Here is a 19,831-nt window from a genome sequence, read left to right as displayed (position 1 = left end):
TTTGGTTGACTTGCCCGATGATCGGCAAGCCATAGAGAATAAATGGATCTTCAAGAGGAAGACAGACGCTGATAGTGGTGTTACTATCTACAAAGCTAGACTTGTCGAAAAGGTTTTTCACAAGTTCAAGGTGTTGACTATCATGAGATTTTCCCACTCGTAGCGATGCTTAAGTCTGTCCGAATCATGTTAGCAATTGCCATATTTTATGAAATCTGGCAAATGGATGTCAAAACTGCATTCCTTAATGGATTTCTTAAAGAAGAGTTGTATATGATGCAACCAGAAGGTTTTGTCGATCCTAAAGGTGCTAAAGTGTGCAAAATCTAGCGATCCATCTATGGACTGGTGCAAGCATCTCGGAGTTGGAATATACGCTTTGATAAGGTGATCAAAGCATATGGTTCTATATGGACTTGTGGTGAAGCCTGTATTTACAAGAAAGTGAGTGGGAGCACTACAACCTTTCTGATAAGTATATGTGAATGATATATTGTTGATCAGAAATGATGTAGAATTTTTTGGAAAGCATAAAGGTGTGTTTGAAATGAGTTTTTCAAAGAAAGACCTCAGTGAAGCTGCTTACATATTGGGCATCAAGATCTATAGAGATAGATCAATGCGCTTGATAATACCTTCGATGAGTATATACCTTGATAAGATTTTGAAGGAGTTCAAAATGGATCAGTCAAAGAAGGAGTTCTTGCCTGAGTTGTAAGGTATGAAGTTGAGTAAGACTCAAAACCCGACCACGGCAGAAGATAGAGAGAGAATGAAAGTCATTCCCTATGCCTCAGCCATAGGTTATATAAAGTATGCCACGCGGTATACCAGACCTATTTTGTACCTTGCCATGAGTTTGCCAGGAGTAGATCACTGGACAGCAGTCAAAATTATCCTTACAAGACCAAGGAGATATTTCTCGGTTATGGAGGTGATAAAGAGTTCGTCATAGAGTTACGTCGATGCAAGCTTTGACACCAATCTGGATGACTCTGAGTCTCAATCTGGATACATATTGAAAGTGGGAGCAATTAGCTAGAGTAGCTCTGTACAGAGCATTGTAGACATAGAAATTTGCAAAATACATACGGATCTGAATGTGGCAGACCCGTTGACTAAACTTCTCTCACAAGCAAAATATGATCACACCTTAGTACTCTTTGGGTGTTAATCACATAGCGATGTGAACTAGATTATTGACTCTAGTAAACCCTTTGGGTGTTGATCACATGGCAATGTGAAACTATGGGTGTTAATCACATAAAGATGTGAACTATTAGTGTTAAATCACATGGCGATGTGAACTAGATTATTGACTCTAGTGCAAGTGGGAGACTGAAGGAAATATGCCCTAGAGGCAATAATAAAGTTGTTATTTTATATTTCCTTATATCATGATAAATGTTTATCATTCATGCTAGAATTGTATTAACCGGAAAACTTGATACATGTGTCGATACATAGACAAAACACAAAGTCCCTAGTAAGCCTCTACTAGACTAGCTCGTTAATCAAAGATGGTTAAGTTTCCTAACCATAGACATGTGTTATCATTTGATGAACGGGATCTCATCACTAGGAGAACGATGTGATGGACAAGACCCATCTGTTACCTTAGCATAATGATTGTTAAGTTTTATTGCTATTGCTTTCTTCATGACTTATACATATTCCTTTGACTATGAGATTATGCAACTCCCGAATACCGGAGGAACACCTTGTGTGCTATCAAACATCACAACGTAACTAGGTGATTATAAAGATGCTCTACAGGTGTCTCCGAAGGTGTTTGTTGGGTTGGCATAGATCGAGATTAGGATTTGTCACTCCGAGTATCGAAGAGGTATCTCTGGGCCCTCTCGGTAATACACATCACGATAAGCCTTGCAAGCAATGTGACTAGTGAGTTAGTTGCGGGATGATGCATTACGGAACGAGTAAAGAGACTTTCTGGTAATGAGATTGAACTGGGTATGAAGATACCGACGATCGAATCTCGAGCAAGTAACATACCGATGACAAAGGGAATGACGTATGTTGTCATTGCGGTTTGACCGATAAAGATCTTCGTAGAATATGTAGGAACCAATATGAGCATCCAGGTTCCGCTATTGGTTATTGACCGGTGATGTGTCTCGGTCATGTCTACATAGTTCTCGAACCTGTAGGTTCCGCACACTTAACGTTCGATGATGATTTGTATTATGAGTTATGTGTTTTTGGTGACAGAAGGTTGTTCAGAGTCACGGATGAGATCACGGACATGATGAGGAGTCTAGAAATGTTCAAGAGGTAAAGATTGATATATTGGACGATGATATTCGGACACCGGAATGGTTCCAGAGTGTTTTAGGTATTTTTTGAAGTACCGGGAGGTTACCGGAACCCCCCGGGGAAAGTATTGGGCCACTATGGGCCATAGGAGAGAGAGAGGGAAGCCCACAAGGGGTGGCGCCCCCCCATGGGTTGTCCGAATTGGGCAAGGGGAAGGGGACGTAGCCCCCCTTTCCTTTCCCCTCTCCCTCTCCTCCCCCCTTTCCGCCACCAAGAGAAGGAAGGGGGGGCGACTTGGACTAGGAGTCCTAGTTGGTTACCCCCCCCCCCATGGCGCGCCCCATAGGGCAGGAGGCCTCCTCCCCTCCTCCTTTATATACGGGGGCAGGGGGCACCCCATAGCACATCAATTGTTCTCTTAGCCGTGTGCGGTGCCCCCCTCCACAGTTTACTCCTCCGGTCATAGCGTCGTAGTGCTTAAGCTAAGCCCTGCGCGGATCACATCACCATCACCACCATCACGCCGTCGTGCCGACAAAACTGTCACTCGACACTTTACTGGATCAAGAGTTTGAGGGATGTCATCAAGTTGAACGTGTGCAAAACTCGGAGGTGCCGTACGTTCGGTGCTTGATTGGTTGGATCGCGAAGATGTTCGACTGCATCAACCATGTTAAGCTAATGCTTCCGCTTTGGGTCTACGAGGGTACGTGGACACACTCTCCCCTTCTCATTGCTATGCATCTCCTAGATAGATCTTGCGTGATCGTAGGAATTTTTTTGAAATTGCATGCTACGTTCCCCAACACTAGATGCACCACAGAATGGGGAATAGGTGGGGAGAACCTTATTCCATCTTCAGGGAGCCACTGCTGCCTCGCATTCCTAAGCAGGACACAAACCCTAACAAAACTCGAAAACACATCTAAAAACGGAGCCCTCCCACCGGCAAAGGCTGGGATCCACCGCGCTCCCATGGCCCTAAGGCCACCGAAGACGAGGCGGATCGGCGGCAACGCCGACGGGAGGCGGAGGAACCCTAATTTTCTAGGGAGGAGGCGACTGCGTGGAATACGAGATTAGCTGCACATATAAAAAATATTATATTTAATAATAATAACTACTAGTATTATCTTTAGCTCTATTGTGCAGTTCGGTGAGGTTATCCGCTCATACAATTTTTTCCTCTTCAGAAATTATAGCATAAGTGCCCCGAATACACACCAACAGGAAAAATAACTGATCTTATAAAGTATCCCTCCGTCCCATAATGTAAGATGGTTTTTAATAATAGTGTAACCGTCTTACATTATGGGACGGAGGGAGTACCAAAATCACAACATAACAAGACGGGAGCTATACCCTATGACTAGTCTTCTCTAGCAACAGCCACCGCCCCTGAGGGTGAGGACAAGGTGCATCACATCGCCATCCTTTGATGTTGTAGTCCTTGGCCGTCTTTTTTCAGTAAAGGGTGTTTTATTATTTAAAAGGTTTAAATATTACACCCGACCTCTGCATAACTAAAATGCACATGGCCAAACCAAATCATGTCTCAAAAAGTAAAAAGATGAAACAAATAGTCATGGAAAGACGGTATTACGTCTAAACCATGGGAGGGCCAATCTTAAGATCATGTTGCCATCCTTATCGGGTAAAAGTACCCCTCGCCGTGTTCTTCAAGCGTGTACATACCTCCGTAAACAGGTCTCGATTCTCCACACGTTGTAGGGACGACCATAAACGAAGCCTACCAGTATATCTGTAGATAACCTGCTTAAGAGAAGTACGTTTATCGTTAAACACCTTATTATTTCTACATAGCCAAAGCGACCAAATAATGGCAAGCGCTCCCACCCTGGGAAGAATTCTAAACTTGTGATCTATACCATGTAACTAGTTGCTAAATATATTAGCAACACTACATGCAGGATACAAGCCAGAAGCTACTTGGATGATTGACCATATAGAACGAGACAATTTGCAATGGAAAAATAAGTGTTTAATTGTTTCATCATGATGGCAAAAAACACATTGTGTACTTCCATGCCAATTCGTTTTAATAAGGTTATCCTTAGTAAGAATGACTTCTCGACAAAGATACCACACGAAGATTTTATTCTTTAGCAGTATCTTCATCTTCCAAATCTTATTATTATTATCAAGTGGCGCATCTGACTGGATCAGAGCACTATACATAGAGTCCATCGTGAATTACCATTCACATGTCAACGAAATTCATCGACTCCTTGTGACAGTTGTACCATGGATACTCTCAGTAACAAAGTGTTCCAAGATACAAGCCTGGGGCCAATTAAATCTCTTCTGAACGTCACATTTGGTGGAAAGGATTCCAGAACCGCCGCGATAGTATCACCTTTGTGACGCACAATATTGTATAGAGACGGCTATTGTTCTCGGAGTGTAGCATTGCCTAGCCACTTATCCTCCCAAAATCTAATTTCCAATCCGTCTTTAATAGCGAACGATCCATAGCGGAAGAAATATTTCTTCGTAGCCGTTAGACCAGCCCAAAAGTGCAAATCCCCAAGCTTCCAATATATTTGGGACACCGCCTTTGAGCCCACATATTTTTCTCCTCGGGAGGGTTTGCCATACACCATTTTCTGCCAGCAGTTTAAATAGCCATTTGCCGAGGAGGGCAATATTTTTAACCTCAAGATCATGAATACCTAGCCCTCCTTGGTCTTTGGGACGGCAAACCACACTCCATTTAGTCAGTCGATATTTCTTTTTCTCACTATCTTCCTACCAAAATAATCTTGATCGGAAATAATTCAATCTATATAAGACTCCTTTAGGCAGTTGGAAGAAGAAAATCATATATAGTACCATATTACTGAGCACTGAATTTATGAGGACCAATCTTCCACCCTGAGATAGTAATTTACCTTTCCAACTACTTAACCTTTTTTGTAGTCTCTCCTCGATGTGTTTCCATTCAACATTTGTGAGTCTTCGATAATGTATCAATATCCCAAAATAACTGATTGAAAACTGGCCTAACCTGCAGCCAAACAAATCAGCGTACATGTGGGCCTCGTCTTTGGCCTCGCCAAAACAAAATAATTCACCTTTATGGTGTAAGTGCATCTAGTGCCCCTTAGTGATTTTGGTGTATTGAAGACTTATAGGTTAAGGGACTAATGTGTTTATGAGTGTACACAGGTCTATAAGTCTATGAGGAGTTTGATATTTACAGAGAAAGTCGACCCCTAAAAATGAAGTTCTTCGACTGAAGACTTTGGATTTCTGAAGAATTTCTGAAGACTTTGAAAGTGAAGAAATTGGTGTGACCTTGAAGACTTGGTATTCATTTGAGGAACATGAAGCGTGAAGACTTTTGTTTTCGTAGTTTCATTTTCTCTTTCTTGAGTCATAGGAAACACCGTACTGTTAAAGGGGGTCGAGGAAATACTAAGGAAAATTTTCCATGTGATGCTCAACTCAAAATCCTACACCTACCAATCCCTTCAAGTGAAGCCATTGGAAATCTCATATAGTTCTGTCATATTCTTTAGTGACAGAGACGAAGTTCTTCTGGTCTCTGAGGAATTTGTTCTAACTGAGGAGTTAGGAATTCGCCAGTGCGGATTGCCTACACAGTGAGGAACATGATAGCCCTGAGGAATTTGATACTCAAATTTCCGACCGTTGCTGTGCTATGTGCCAGCTGTCCCAAAATATCTACCCACCTAACGGTCATATCATTGAAGGGCATTCATGTCTTATCATGTCGGGTTGCTCCCTAGGAAATAAATAGCCGCCCCCTACAACCACTAGCTGGTTGGCTGCTCCGAGAGAAACTGACATTTGTCATTTGAGAGCATCCCATCCTCCGAGGACTTTGAGCGAAAATCATCAAGTGAGGAATACCCAAACCCAAACACCTACAAACCCAAAGTGATTGAGCATCACTGAAGAGATTGATCCTGCGTGGATCCGACGCTTGTTACCTTTGAAGACTGTGCTTCTTCCAGACGGTTAGGCGTCATGGTCTAGAGCATCCAAGAGGAATTGTGGATCGCCGAGTGACCGAGTTTGTGAAGGTTCGGAAGTCACCTGAAGACTTACCACGAGTGATTGGGCGAGGTCTGTGTGACCTTAGCTCAAGGAGAATACGGTGAGGACTAGGTGTCCTGGACTGTGTGTTCAGGACTGGGTGTCCGGGACTGTGTGTCCTCAGATTTAAATACCTAGCCGCTCCAACCAGATGTACAACTGAGACAGCAGTTGGAACTGGTCTACCAAATCATTGTCTTCACCGAGCTTACTGGTTCTATTTCCTCAACTCTTTCATTTCCTCATAACTGTGTTGTGCACTTGTTCATATATGTGTTTGAAGACTTTGACTGAAGACTTTCTCAATTTCCCCAGTTCAATTTCTTCAGTCTGTTTGTCTTCATCTTGTGTTATCCTGTGTTTACGCTTTCTGTACTCTGTGTTTGTCTTCATTTCATCATGATGACCATGCTTGTATTCTGTTATGTTTACTTCTGAGTACTTATTCCGCTGCAAGTAGTTCTTCGCTAAGGAATTTCCTCACCCGCAAATTCCTCAGTGAAGAATTCATAAAAATCGCCTATTCACCCCCCTCTAGTCGATATAACGCACTTTCATATGGAATTTTATTTTACGACCCGAGGGGTGCTCGAATGCTAATAAAATAAATTTCAGATTCCTCGCTTTCTCTAGGTCATGCTCCATAAAGAGAATCGTATCATCGACATGTTGCAGGATAGAAAGTCCACCATCAACAAGATGATCAACTACCCTGTCAATTTGACCATCAACCTTTGCACGCTCAATAATGATAGCTAACATATCAGCCACTGTATTAAATAGCATGGGCGATAATGAGTCACCTTGTCTCAATCCCTTCTTCGTTTGGAAGTAGTGGCCAACGTCATCATTGACTTTGATGGACACACTACCTCCGGAAATGAAGCTATGGATCGGACCGCGCCACTCTACAGAGAAGCCTTTCGTTCTGAGAGTTTGTTGAAGAAAAGACCAATTGACTTTATCATAAGCTTTCTCAAAATCAATGTTGAGGACTACCCCATTCAACTTCTTCGATTGTAGTTCATAAACCGTTTCATGAAGGATTACCACCCCATCTAGGATGTTTCTACCATTCATGGAAGTCGTTTGGGAAGGGTGAACCACATGATCAGCCATCGAGTTTAGCCTAATCATCACAACTTTGGTGAAGATTTTAAAACTAACATTAAGGAGGCAGATAGGTCTATACTCTTGTATCCTTACTGCTTCATTAACCTTAGGTAATAAAATTATCTCAGCGGAGTTTAGGCGAAACAATTCTAGTTGTCTAGTATGGAGGTGGCCACCCAAATCTAGAAGGCCCGGTTTGATAACCTCCTAGAAGCTCTAATAGAACTCAGCTGGCAAACCGTTCGGACCCGGGGCCTTGTTGTGTTCCATTAGGAGAATCGCCTTCTTCACCCCCTCCTCAGAGTAAGGAGGAGTTAGCAGGTTATTTTCCTCAACAGAAACCTGGGGAATATCGTCTATCCGAAACTCGTCCATTGAGAAGTTACCCTCTTTTGGAGCCCCAAACAAATTTTTATAATAATTGGCAATGTAAGATTTAAGTTGCTCATGTCCTTCAATCGTACCCTCCTCCTGTATAAGATAACGAATAAGTTTCTTTCGGTGTCCGCCATTGGCTACACCATGGAAGCATCTAGTATTCGAATCCCATTTGAGAATGAATTGAGAGTTTGAATTCTGGTACCATTTGAGTTCCTCTTCTCTCAGAAGTCAAGCTATATCTGCATTCGATTGACTCTTGATTTTCATTTCATGTTCAGATAGCGGTCGCACCTCTGCCAGAGCTTCTAAATCATCAATAATAGCCATGAGACGAATCTTCTCTTTTTGAGGATACCTGCAATATGCCTAGCCCAACCACCTAGGAATTTACGTATTGCACGTATTTTATAATTCCATTCGTGCATTGGAGTAAGCCCGGCAATAGGTTTCTCCCACACCTCCTTGACCATACCATGAAAGCCATCACGGGGCAGCCAACCAAGTTCGAACTTGAACTTGCGTCTACTCTGTAGTCGTGGCAAACCAGTGGTTAGAAGGATGTATGCATGGTCCGATAGAGGCTTGACATGAGGTAATGCACGCACAGAAACCATAGAGAATTTAGATTCCCACTCGGTATCCATTAGCACGTGATCTAATTACTCGTATGTCAGTTCAGGAAGAATGTTTGCCCAAGTGATTTGTCTTCCGATCATGGAAACCTCTTGTAGATCAAGACTGACAATAATAACGTTGAATAGGAAATGCCAATTATTATCAAGCCTATGACGACATTTCTCGTTTGGGAATCTTAGCAAATTAAAATCACCACCTATCAAAATAAGATAGGGATTATCTTTCGCCAGATTCACCAGCTCACGAAGAAAGTTGGCCTTGAATTCATCCTGGGTTGCACGTACACGACGACGAGAGTCCATGTGAAGTTGTCGGCTTTGTTGCGGATATGGAGTTTAATATGATACTCACCATCTGAACTAGCCAACACATCCATAGTCCCTGTATTCATGCCAAGCAGTATGCCCCCAGAATGGCCCCTTGGTGGATGTGAAATCCAAGTGAAGTATATGCCTCAAGAGAGATTGTTGAAAAGACTTACGGAGAAATCACGTCTACCTGTTTCTGAGATAGCCAAAAAATCTAAATTATGCTCCCCATTACATTTTGCAATTAATAAATATTTAGCCAAGTCCCCAAGATATCTGCTATTGTAAAACATGCCATTCATTGGGAAACAATGGGAGATTTAGACATTTTGCCCCTCTTAGAGGACTTTTGACCCTTTTTTGAGCGGTGGGATTTAGATTTACGTCCGGATGCTGTAAGTTCATGTAGTGAACTAGGCCCGGGTTCATCCAAGCCCACATTCGAAACCTCACCTACTACATGAGCTAGGAGCTGACCATCTACTATGGCTTGCAGCTCCTCCTCATCTAGGTGTGAGAAAACAGACTTGGTAGAAACTCATGGAGTAACTTTAATCGGTCATACTCCATGTGTCTCAAATCTTGATCGAAACAGAAATATCCTTCCAATTACTTCCTAGGCTAACATCAACATTTCTTTAACTTAGTAGTCATGGTATTAGAAGAAAAAGAAAAAAAGGATTTGGATGGTGACGTTATACCTTCATCGTCAAGATTATGCACCGCCTTACAATGCATTGCCATAGCCAATGAGTCCTCGTCTGTGTCCGTCCTCCCATCCTCTGCGACCGTATGCCAGCTATTACGACGAGAAAGCGTTACCCTCGAAGATGGTCGTTGTGCCTGCGTGGCTGCCGGTAAAGAGGTTGGCGGCGGTGTAGAGACCCCCTCCCCACCAGCAACCATCAAAGATGTAAAGGTCACTGTCATAGCGGTCGTTGAAGTAGTAGCCCCCGACGTCGAAGAAACAACCCCGACCAGCTCCGCCACCTCCTGTACAGGAGCGGCCGGGTCGGAGGCACAAGAGCATCTACAGCCAGGCACCTCAAATCCGCCTCATACGCCTGGGCGGGCCGCCCGCTCACTGTCCGGTCGCAAAATTTTGACCCAAACGGGCGCCAAAAACGGCCGGGCTGACCGGCACCCCTCATATCCAGCCTAAAATATGGGACGGATATGGGGACGCCTGGGCACACTCGCCACGTCGGACCCGGCCCACATTAGTCCACCCGACCCCACATATATTCCTCCCCATTCGCTTGCGGGACCAAACCCTAGCCACTTCACTCCACTCCCCTCCGCCACCCAAGCATGTCTCCGGCGCCGTCCGGCCGTCTCTGGCATGGCGGGCAGCAAATCCGAATCCTTCACCTCCAGATCTGTCGACCTCGAGCTCATCCATGCGACCCCGAGGAGGAAATGACCTTCCAACTTGCGCTCCGCCGCGCCCGAGAGAGGCCCGTGCACGGCAGCGTTCGAACTCCTTCTGTCGGAAATTCATTGTGTTCACCCAAATAACGCATAGATCTGACGCTAGGGCAGCCGTCGTTGCCTCACCGGAAAGGTGCAATCTGTCAAGCATCCGGACACGATGACGAACACATAACCCCCTTCGTTGACGCGCCGAGATCATAGACGCACCATGGGCGTCTTCGGGTGCGGGGTATGACCGTCGAGGCCCAGCCGAGCCAAGCCAGAGACCGCAAGCCCCACCTGCGCGCAATTTGGCTGGGCGTGGGCATCTTGCTTTTTGCCCAAAGCTCCGTCCACGTGGTATGGGCCTGTCCCGTTGCATGCATGTGTGTTTGAATTGGCTGCACTGACGCTCAACTACATGTTGCACTGCAGTACTCTCTTCATTTTTATTTAGTCCGCGTATTAACTTTGGTCAAAGTCAAGCTTTATAAACTTTGACGAAGTTTATAAACTTAGATATTAATACTACCTCTCTCTCAGTTTACAGGGCGCGCACATACCCCTAGGTCGTCAATTTGACCAATCTAATACAAGTCATATATTACAAAAACTATACCAACATAAACTTCGAAGTTTCTACTTTCAAAAGGTATAATTTTTGTGTTATATAGTTTATATTAGGGTGATAAAATTGACAACCTAGGTATACGCGTAGGACTTGTAAACTGAAACGAAGGTAGTATGTACAATAGCAAATCAACAACATTAAATTTATTATTAAATGTACTTCCATATCATATAGATTTGTTATGGTAAATGTCTATATTGTTTTCTATAAACTTCGTCAAACTTTACGAAATGTGACTTCAATCAACTCTAATATGCAGAGTAAATAAAAACGGAGGAAGTGCTATCAAGCGGCTGCACCGGCATGTGAGACGTGTCCGACTAAACCTTGTGATGCTGCTCCTCTCATGATCCTTCAAGACAACCGCGTAAAAGCGAGTCCGTTCTTAGGTTCGCAGCTAACTGAATGCCTTGAGGAGTCTGCGGGTTCGGATTAAAAGAAGTCACCGCCATCACTATAGAGCCAGTACCCGGCGCCATTGATGAAACAGCGGCAACAAGGCCACGTCCATTATCGTTATCAGCATCATCTTTCTTACGCTTCCAAATAAACATAATAAAATCCGGATCTGGAACATAGACTGCCGGTTCTCTCCTGAAGATGAATGTGCAGCCTTTAAGTTTAACCACCACATTCGTGGAAAGAAAAGGCCAAATATCATCTTTGGCTTTCGACAGAATCTGAGTATTTGTCATGGCCATCAAAATACGAACAACCCCATGATGTCTCAGGTTGACGAGATCAACGTCAATGGTTTTGCCCATTAGAAAACCCACTGCCCACAAACCCCAAAAATGACGAACAGTGTGCAGAACACCCTCAACATGAAGCCAAATCTGCTTGAGTTTCAGTTTATGCGGGATCTCCTGAGACTTTCATACCGAAATTGTGATATGAGAATTAACCGATGGCACGTTCATCTGAGTACCATCAACCTTGTCCAAATCCTTAAAAGAAGGAAAGCTAACAAGATATGCATCCTCCCTATGTGGTATAGCCTCCCACTTTCATTGTGACTGAACTGGGCATCTCCTTGCACCTGACTCTCAACAATAGCAGCAGGTACCATAATACCGCTAACACAACACAATAGGAGACTGAGCCGGAGCCAGATGATCCTCCACAACACAATCAGGTAGTTGAGCAAAATATGTCTCTGGGTTCGACGTTAAAAAAGCCGCACAATCAGCAGTCGCAGTTTGGAGGTAATTTGGCTGCTGTCACGGACGACGTTAAAAATGGACTCAGCTTCCTTCAGATCACACTTTATATTTACAGGTAGCTGTCACCCTTGCAATAGGAAATTAAAATTACTTAATGAAAACTATTATACGTATTTAACTAGCAAACATGCCCGTGCGTTGTAATGGGAAAAAAATGCATGCTTCTAGTATAATATAAGCACAACTTAAGATCCCTCCACAGGTTCACCTTATATATTTCAACATTGCACACATCCGTGTTGTCGCTTATCCTTTTTCCTGCCAACTATGGTCACGGTGTCCACCTAAACGCGATGTGTCTGAACGTGGTCAACCCCAAGGTGATGGTCTCGGCCACTACCTAAACCCTAAACCCACACACACTTGCCATTGAACAACATTGTCGCAAGTGAATGTCTAACCGTTCTAAACTAACCTCATCAAGCTGAACGTGCCCTTCCCGAGCTGCGACCTGTACCTAGTACATACACCATCTCTCATACGCCCCTTCACTTTTAAATTGTATATTTGATTTCCAAAATGCATTGACATTTTTTTTGAAATACATAAATACTTTTTAAATCACATGGACTTTTTTAAAGAGCGTGAGTTTTTTTAATTACAAAATATTTGTAAGCATGTGAACACTTTTTAGAATTACATGAACAATTTTTTTAGAAAAAGGTGAACAATTTTCAATTGGTGTGAGCATTATTTTGATATATGAACACTATTCTTAAAACTCATAAACATTCTAAAATTCATGAACGGTTTTTAAAAACTACATGGCATTTTTAAAAAGGCACAATCACATAAAATTAGAACATAAAGGTGAACAATTTTCAATTGATGTGAGCATTATTTTGATATATGAACAATTCTTAAAACGCATAAACATTCTAAAATTCATGAACGATTTTTTAAAACTACATGGCATTTTTTAAAAGGCACAATCACATGAAATTAGAACATGCAGGTGAACAATTTTCAATTGATATGAGCATTATTTAGATATATGAACACTATTCTTAAAACACATAAACATTCTAAAATTCAAGAACGATTTTTAAAAACTACATGGCATTTTTTAAAAGGCACAATCACATAAAATTAGAACATGCGTAAATTGGATTTTGGATGTGTGGCAAGTGATCAGATTACACGTCCGCGCGTCTAAATTTTTTTCTTGCTATAGAGAACAGGAGGAGAGCTATTCTCAAATATTTACTCTAGCTGTGCCCTGAGCCTGTGCAATTTTCTCGTTCGTGACTATGTGGCTCAGCAAGGAAACAAAAGGCACTACGCGGAGTGCCCACGAAGTATATTTTGCCTTAACCTGTTGACCGGTCAAAGTAGCCATTGTAAGAGTAGTCATTATGGTATACGACTTTTAGTCCAAGTCAGTTTTGTATCCCTATCTCAAGTCGGTTTGTACCCTTTTATATACTCTTGTATGCCGCATCAAATTATCAATAAGCAACAGTTTTATTCAGCTTTCATGGTATCAGATACCGGTCCCAGGGTTTAGGGTATGGCTCCGCCAACGCCGCCGCCGCCGCCGCCGCCCGGCTACTTCGAGCGCCGGGCCGCACTCATCGCTAAGGCTGCCAACGCCGCGGCCGCTTCTCTCTCGGCCCTCACCATAGCTCCACAAAACTACCCTGCACCCATCCTCGCTGCACCAATATCTCTTGCTGACACAATCTCCGACGTCAGCCCCTACATCCCCATAGTTCTTGATCTCGCCGCCCGCAACTACTACCATTGGAGACATCTCTTCGATCTCCACCTCGGCCGCTGCAACCTGCGCTCGCATGTCGCCGCCAACTGTCTTCCCCGCCCCGACGATCCGCAATGGTTGAAAGACGATCTCGCGATCGTCCAGTGGTTCTACACCCGCATCACCACCGAGATCTTCAACATGCTCGATCACGACGGCGCCACCGCTGCCAACATCTGGCACTCCCTCCGTCAGCTAATCCAAAGCAACACCGACGCTCGGAAAAACGCTCTCCACACCGAGCTTCGCAATATGGTGCAAGGAGACGCCCCGGTGAACCTGTTCTGCCAGCGCGTTAAGACCATTGGTGATGAGCTCCGCGAACTCGGCGATACAGTTAGCGACTCACAGCTAATCAATATCGTCGTCGTCGGCCTCAGCGAAGACTTTGACAAGCAAGCCTCGTTCATACCGATGATACGGCCCCCTCCTACCTTCGCTGAAGTTCGTTCCTTGCTACAACTCGCGGCGGAAACACAAGCTCGCAAGGACTCTCGCCCCAAGGTCTTTCATGCTGCGGCTCGTCCTCCTCTGTCGTCTACACCAGCGCCGCCTTCCAGGCCGGCTCCTGCCGCCGGGCCGTCCGCATCGTCATCTGTTCAACCGCCCCCAGGCTGGCGTCCTAGTCCGAACTACCGCGGCAAAAACCCTATCTACAGGCCGCCGTCGACTCGTTCGGTTCCGCCAACGACATCACCAGCACCGAGTCCTGCACCACCCACCAGTGCTCCATCTGCGGTTGCATGGCGGCCTCCTCATGATCCTTGGACGGGGCTTGTTCAAGCATGGCCCATGCCCTGGTCCGCTCCGTCCACCCTCGGTGCTCCGCCGGCATACTCAGGTGCCTGGCAACCCGGCCTTCGGCCGCCTACTGGTGCTCCCGGGGTTCTCAACCCCCGACAGTCGGCCAATGCCTATCACGCCGCCCCGACGTATGCTCCTTATGGTCATTACACCAGCGACGGCGGCGCCTACTACACACCTCAGCCGGCCCTGCTCCCGACGCCAACCCCACCACAGCCGGCCAATGCCTACTACACTCCCCAGCCGGCCCTACTGCCTTCACCATCGTATCCGCCGGCACTGCTTCCGACGCCACCCTCACCTGCGACGCCGAGCTGGGATCAATCTGCCTTTCTCCAGGCCATGAATAACTTTGCTGCACAAGGAAACTCAGGTACGGATTGGATCTTTGATTCAGGGGCCTCTAGTCATATGTCTGCATCTAGTAATTGGTTATCTTCTTGCACTAAATCTCCTTTCCCTTCCATTATCCTTGGAGATGGATCATCTATTCCTATATATTGTGTTGGTCAGGCTCAACTTCCCTCTTCCACCAAACCTCTTTTACTTCGCGATGTTCTAGTTGCACCCGCCCTCATTAAAAATCTTATCTCTGTTCGCCAATTTACTTGCGACAATCTAGTTTCGGCTGAATTTGACCCTTTTGGTTTATCTGTGAAGGATTACCTGACCAAGGCCGAGATCGCTCGCTTCAATAGCTCCGGTGATCTTTATTCTCTTAATGGAGTTCCTGCCGCCACCCCTCCAACATCCATGCTGGCCTCCGTCGATCTCTGGCATCGTCGCTTGGGCCATCCCAACCCCGCCGTCTTAGCTTCTATGCTTAGTGAATTTACCATACCATGTAATAGGGACTCTCATAATTCTGTGTTTTGCGAGTCTTGTCAATTAGGCAAACATGTGCGTCTTCCCTTTAGTTCCTCTAGTTCTTGTAGCACTTATCCCTTTGAATTAATACATTGTGATTTATGGACCTCTCCCATTGCAAGTGTTTCGGGTTTTAAATACTACCTTGTTATCCTAGATGATTTCACCCACTTTGTCTGGACTTTTCCTCTACGCAACAAATCCGAGGTCCATTCTCTTTTTCTTAATTTTCAACGCTATGTATCTGTTCACTTCTTCCTCCCAATTCGCTTTATCCAATGTGACAATGGTCGCGAGTTTGATAACATTAAAATCGTACTTTCTTCTTACAACATGGCATCCTGCTTAGGTTCTCATGTCCCTACACATCCCCTCAAAATGGTAAAGCGGAACGGTCTCTTCGCACCCTCAGTGATATAGTTCGCACTCTCCTCATTCAATCATCTATGCCTCCCAAGTTTTGGGCTGAAGCCCTACACATGGCCACCTTCCTTCTAAATATTCGACCTTCTAAAACTAAACCCAACACTACTCCCTATTATTCCCTCTTTCTTTCCCACCCCGACTACTCCGCGGTTCGTGTTTTCGGCTGTCTCTGTTTTCCCAATGCCTACACCACTTCTGCAAATAAATTGTCACCACGCTCTATCCCATGTGCTTTTCTTGGCTTCTCTGACGAGCACAAAGGTTATCGCTGTCTCGACCTTCACACCGGACACGTTCATGTCTCTCGTCATGTCACGTTTGCTGAGCACATTTTTCCTTTCTCACAACGCACTACTACACCATCCAACACCCCTAGCTCCGCAAACACCCCCTCTCCCCGTCCTTTCCAACTATATACTCCCCTACCTGCCGAACACAACTTATCACCACCACCATTAACACCCACCATAGCCAATCCCAACCATACACTCACCCCACCCGAGACGTCCCCAACACCCCCGGCCCCTGCTCCCTCCCCAACACCCCCGGCCCCTACTCCCACTCCACCACCCAGCCCTACTCCCACTCCACCACCCAGCCCTACTCCTTCGTCCGACTCTTCCGCTGCGCCGGACTCACCAGTACCCACCTTACCCCCTCGTGCTATTCGTACAGCAGCCCCGATTAATGATCATCGCATGCGTACTAGGGCCAAATCAGGATTTCATCAACCCCAAGACCGCCTAAACCTTCATACCTCCGTATCTCTCACTTCTCTTCCAAAGAATTACAAAACTGCTCTACTTGATCCCAATTGGGCCGCTGCCATGCAAGAAGAATATAATGCTTTACTTTAAAACAACACCTGGCAACTTGTTCCTCATCCTCCCAATACAAATATTGTTTCTGGCAAATGGATTTTTCGCCAAAAGTTCCACTCCGATGGGAGCCTCTCACGATATAAAGCCATGTGGGTTTGTCGTGGCTTTTCTCAGCAACAAGGAATTGATTACGAAGAAACCTTCTCTCCTGTTGTTAAAAATAGCACCATTCGCACCGTTCTTAGTGTTGTTGTCTCCTCTTCATGGCCCATTCACCAACTTGATGTTAAAAATGCTTTCCTCCATGGTTCCCTTCAAGAAACTGTCTACTGCAAGCAACCTCTGGGTTTTGAAAATCCATCCTTTCCAACTCATGTATGTCTTCTTCAGAAATCTCTCTACGGTCTTAAACAGGCCCCACGAGTTTGGTTTCAACGCTTCTCCTCCTTCATTCAAACAATAGGCTTCACTCCATCTCTCTCCGACACCTCTCTTTTTGTGTATCACCAAACTTCTGACACTGCCTATTTACTTCTCTATGTAGATGATATCATTCTTACCGCCTCCTCTCAAAAGTTCTTAGATCATATTGTCTCTCTTCTTAGATCTGAATTTTCTATGACTGACCTAGGACTCCTTCATCATTTCTTAGGCATTGCTGTTGTTCGCGGTTCCTCCAGCCTTTTTCTTTCCCAACGCCAGTATATTCTTGATCTTCTTAATCGTGCTGGTATGCTTGACTGTCAATCATCTCGCACTCCTGTCGATACTAGTTTTAAACTTTCGGCTACCGGTGAACCCTTTTCCGATCCTACTCTCTATCGTAGCCTAACAGGTGCTCTCCAATATCTCACCATTACTCGTCCTGAAATCTCTTTTGCTGTTCAACAAGCATGTCTCTATATGCATGATCCCCGGGTTCCTCACTATAATCATGTTAAACGCATTCTTCGGTATTTAAAAGGAACTCTCAATCATGATCTCCACCTCAATAATTCTTCTCCAAACTCGCTTACCGCATACTCTGATGCAGACTGGGCTGGTTGTCCTGACACTCGAAGGTCCACTTCCAGTTTTTGTGTTTTTCTTGGTAACAATTTGATTTCTTGGTCTTTGAAAAGACAGGTTACAGTCTCACGTTCGTCGGCCAAGGCTGAGTATCGCGCTGTGGCACATGGCGTTGCAGATACAATCTGGATTCGGCAGTTACTCTCCGAGCTACACAGGCCTATTGAGCAGGCCACTATTGTCTACTGTGACAACATATGAGCAGTCTACATGACCAGCAATCCAGTTCAACACCGACGCACAAAGCATATTGAGATTGATATTCATTTTGTTCGTGAAAAGGTTGCTCTTGGTCAGGTTCGGGTGCTTCATGTTCCCTCTACGGCTCAGTTTGCTGACATTTTCACCAAGGCACTGCCTACTAAGCCGTTTCAAGATATCTGTTTCAGTCTTAACGTCGTCGAGCCTGCCGTTGATACTGCGGGGGGATGTTAGAGTAGTCATTATGGTATACGACTTCTAGTCCAAGTCAGTTTTGTACCCCTACCCCAAGTCGGTTTGTACCCTCTTATATACTCTTGTATGCCGCACCAAATTATCAATAAGCAACAGTTTTATTCAGCTTTCAGCCATCACCTAGCGAAGGAAACCGTATAGCGCCAAGCGTCCTCGCCGCGCACCAGATCCCGGCGACGCTGAGGTCGCCCCTTGCGTTCGGCGCTTGCCGGTGGGCCTGCCCAGTCGCTATTGCAAGTCGATGAACGTCTTTAACTTACAGGCAGGATATATAGATAGATTAGTACCATCTCAAATATACAAAATAATATGAACGTCTATTGTGCAGATTGGTGAGGTTACCAGCTCATACATTTTTTCCCTCTTTAGAAATTAAAGAACAAGTGTTCTAAATAGTACTCCACACCAACAGGAAAAATAACTGATCTTTTAAACTACCAAAATATTAACGTAACAAAAACGACAGCTATACCCTATGACTAGTCGGCTCTAGCAAGAGCCACCGCCCCTGAGGGTGAGGACGAGGTGCAGCACGTCTCCACCCTTGATGTTGTAGTCCTTGGCAGTCTTGTCATCGGCAAGCTGCTTGCCGGCGAAGATGAGCCTCTGCTGCACAGGCGGGATGCCCTCCTTCTCCTCGACACGCTCCTTGATGCGGTCCACCGTGTCGGTGGGGTTGATGTCGATCTCAATCTCCTTGCCGGTGAGCGTCTTGACCTTGATGGTGGTGCCGCCGCGGAGGCGGAGCACCAGGTGCAGCGTCGACTCCTTTTGCACGTTGTAGTCGGCGAGCGTGCGGCCATCCTCGAGCTGCTTCCCGGCGAAGATGAGCCGCTGCTGGTCCGACGGGATGCCCTCCTTGTCCTGGATCTTGGCCTTGACGTTGTCGATGGTGTCGCTGCTTTCCACCTCCAGCGTGATGGTCTTGCCCGTCAGGGTCTTCACGAAGATCTGCATCTGGTTGTCGTCGGCGGCCGCTCTTTCCTATTTTGGCGAGTCCTCACGATCGTGTGTTTCGCTCGGTTGCTTTGGAACGATGGGGCTGTGCTGCTCGGTCGTGGATATTTATATCGAATCGATCGATCGAGGCGTTCGAGTCGGGTCGGCAGTCCGGCCGGTCCGCGGCGACATCGCATGATCCGTCACGGACTCCGCCGCACACAACGTGCTGTTCGTGGTCATCTCGTATTCTCGAAACAAGTAGTGTTCCGATCGGGTTCCCATAAATAATAAGTTGTACTGGAGCTACAAACATACTACTTCCGTGCATATATACCTTTGCCTCCGCGGTGCTCCTGCCGTACGTCCCCTACTAGCAGCACCACGACGATGGCCGAACAACCCGACTGGCTGAAGCTCCCGTTGGACCTCCTGGAACCCATCGGCCGGAGGACGCGCGATGCCGTCATGGGAGTCGCCATCTTCCGCTCCGTCTGCCGGGCGTGGCGCGCTGCCGTGAGACCAACGCCGCGCCTCCTGCTTCCCGCCGCCCAGGACAGCGCCGCTCCTCGCGGCGGCTCGGAGTACGCGCTCGTCTACCCCTTGTCACGTGGCTGGTCCATCGT

The 19,831-nt window shown here is 45.7% G+C and overlaps 1 protein-coding gene across 1 annotated transcript; it reads right to left on the bottom strand.

The window, feature by feature from the left end:
- Positions 1-18,755: 18,755 nt before the first annotated feature.
- Positions 18,756-19,223, bottom strand: LOC109739687 (ubiquitin-NEDD8-like protein RUB2). The gene has a single exon (XM_020298757.1). It carries the CDS (start codon positions 19,221-19,223, stop codon positions 18,756-18,758), a length of 468 nt encoding a protein of 155 aa, XP_020154346.1.
- Between the last annotated feature and the right edge of the window lie 608 nt (positions 19,224-19,831).

This window comes from Aegilops tauschii, chromosome 1, assembly GCF_002575655.3.
Source record: "Aegilops tauschii subsp. strangulata cultivar AL8/78 chromosome 1, Aet v6.0, whole genome shotgun sequence".
NCBI lineage: Eukaryota > Viridiplantae > Streptophyta > Magnoliopsida > Poales > Poaceae > Aegilops > Aegilops tauschii.
The sequence above is the reverse complement of the archived record's forward strand: the minus strand, read 5'-3'. Positions and strand labels throughout refer to the sequence as shown.

What these genes read in the sequence shown, in the direction of transcription:
- LOC109739687 (XM_020298757.1), bottom strand. Translation starts at nt 19,223, where the DNA reads ATGCAGATCTTCGTGAAGACCCTGACGGGCAAGACCATCACGCTGGAG.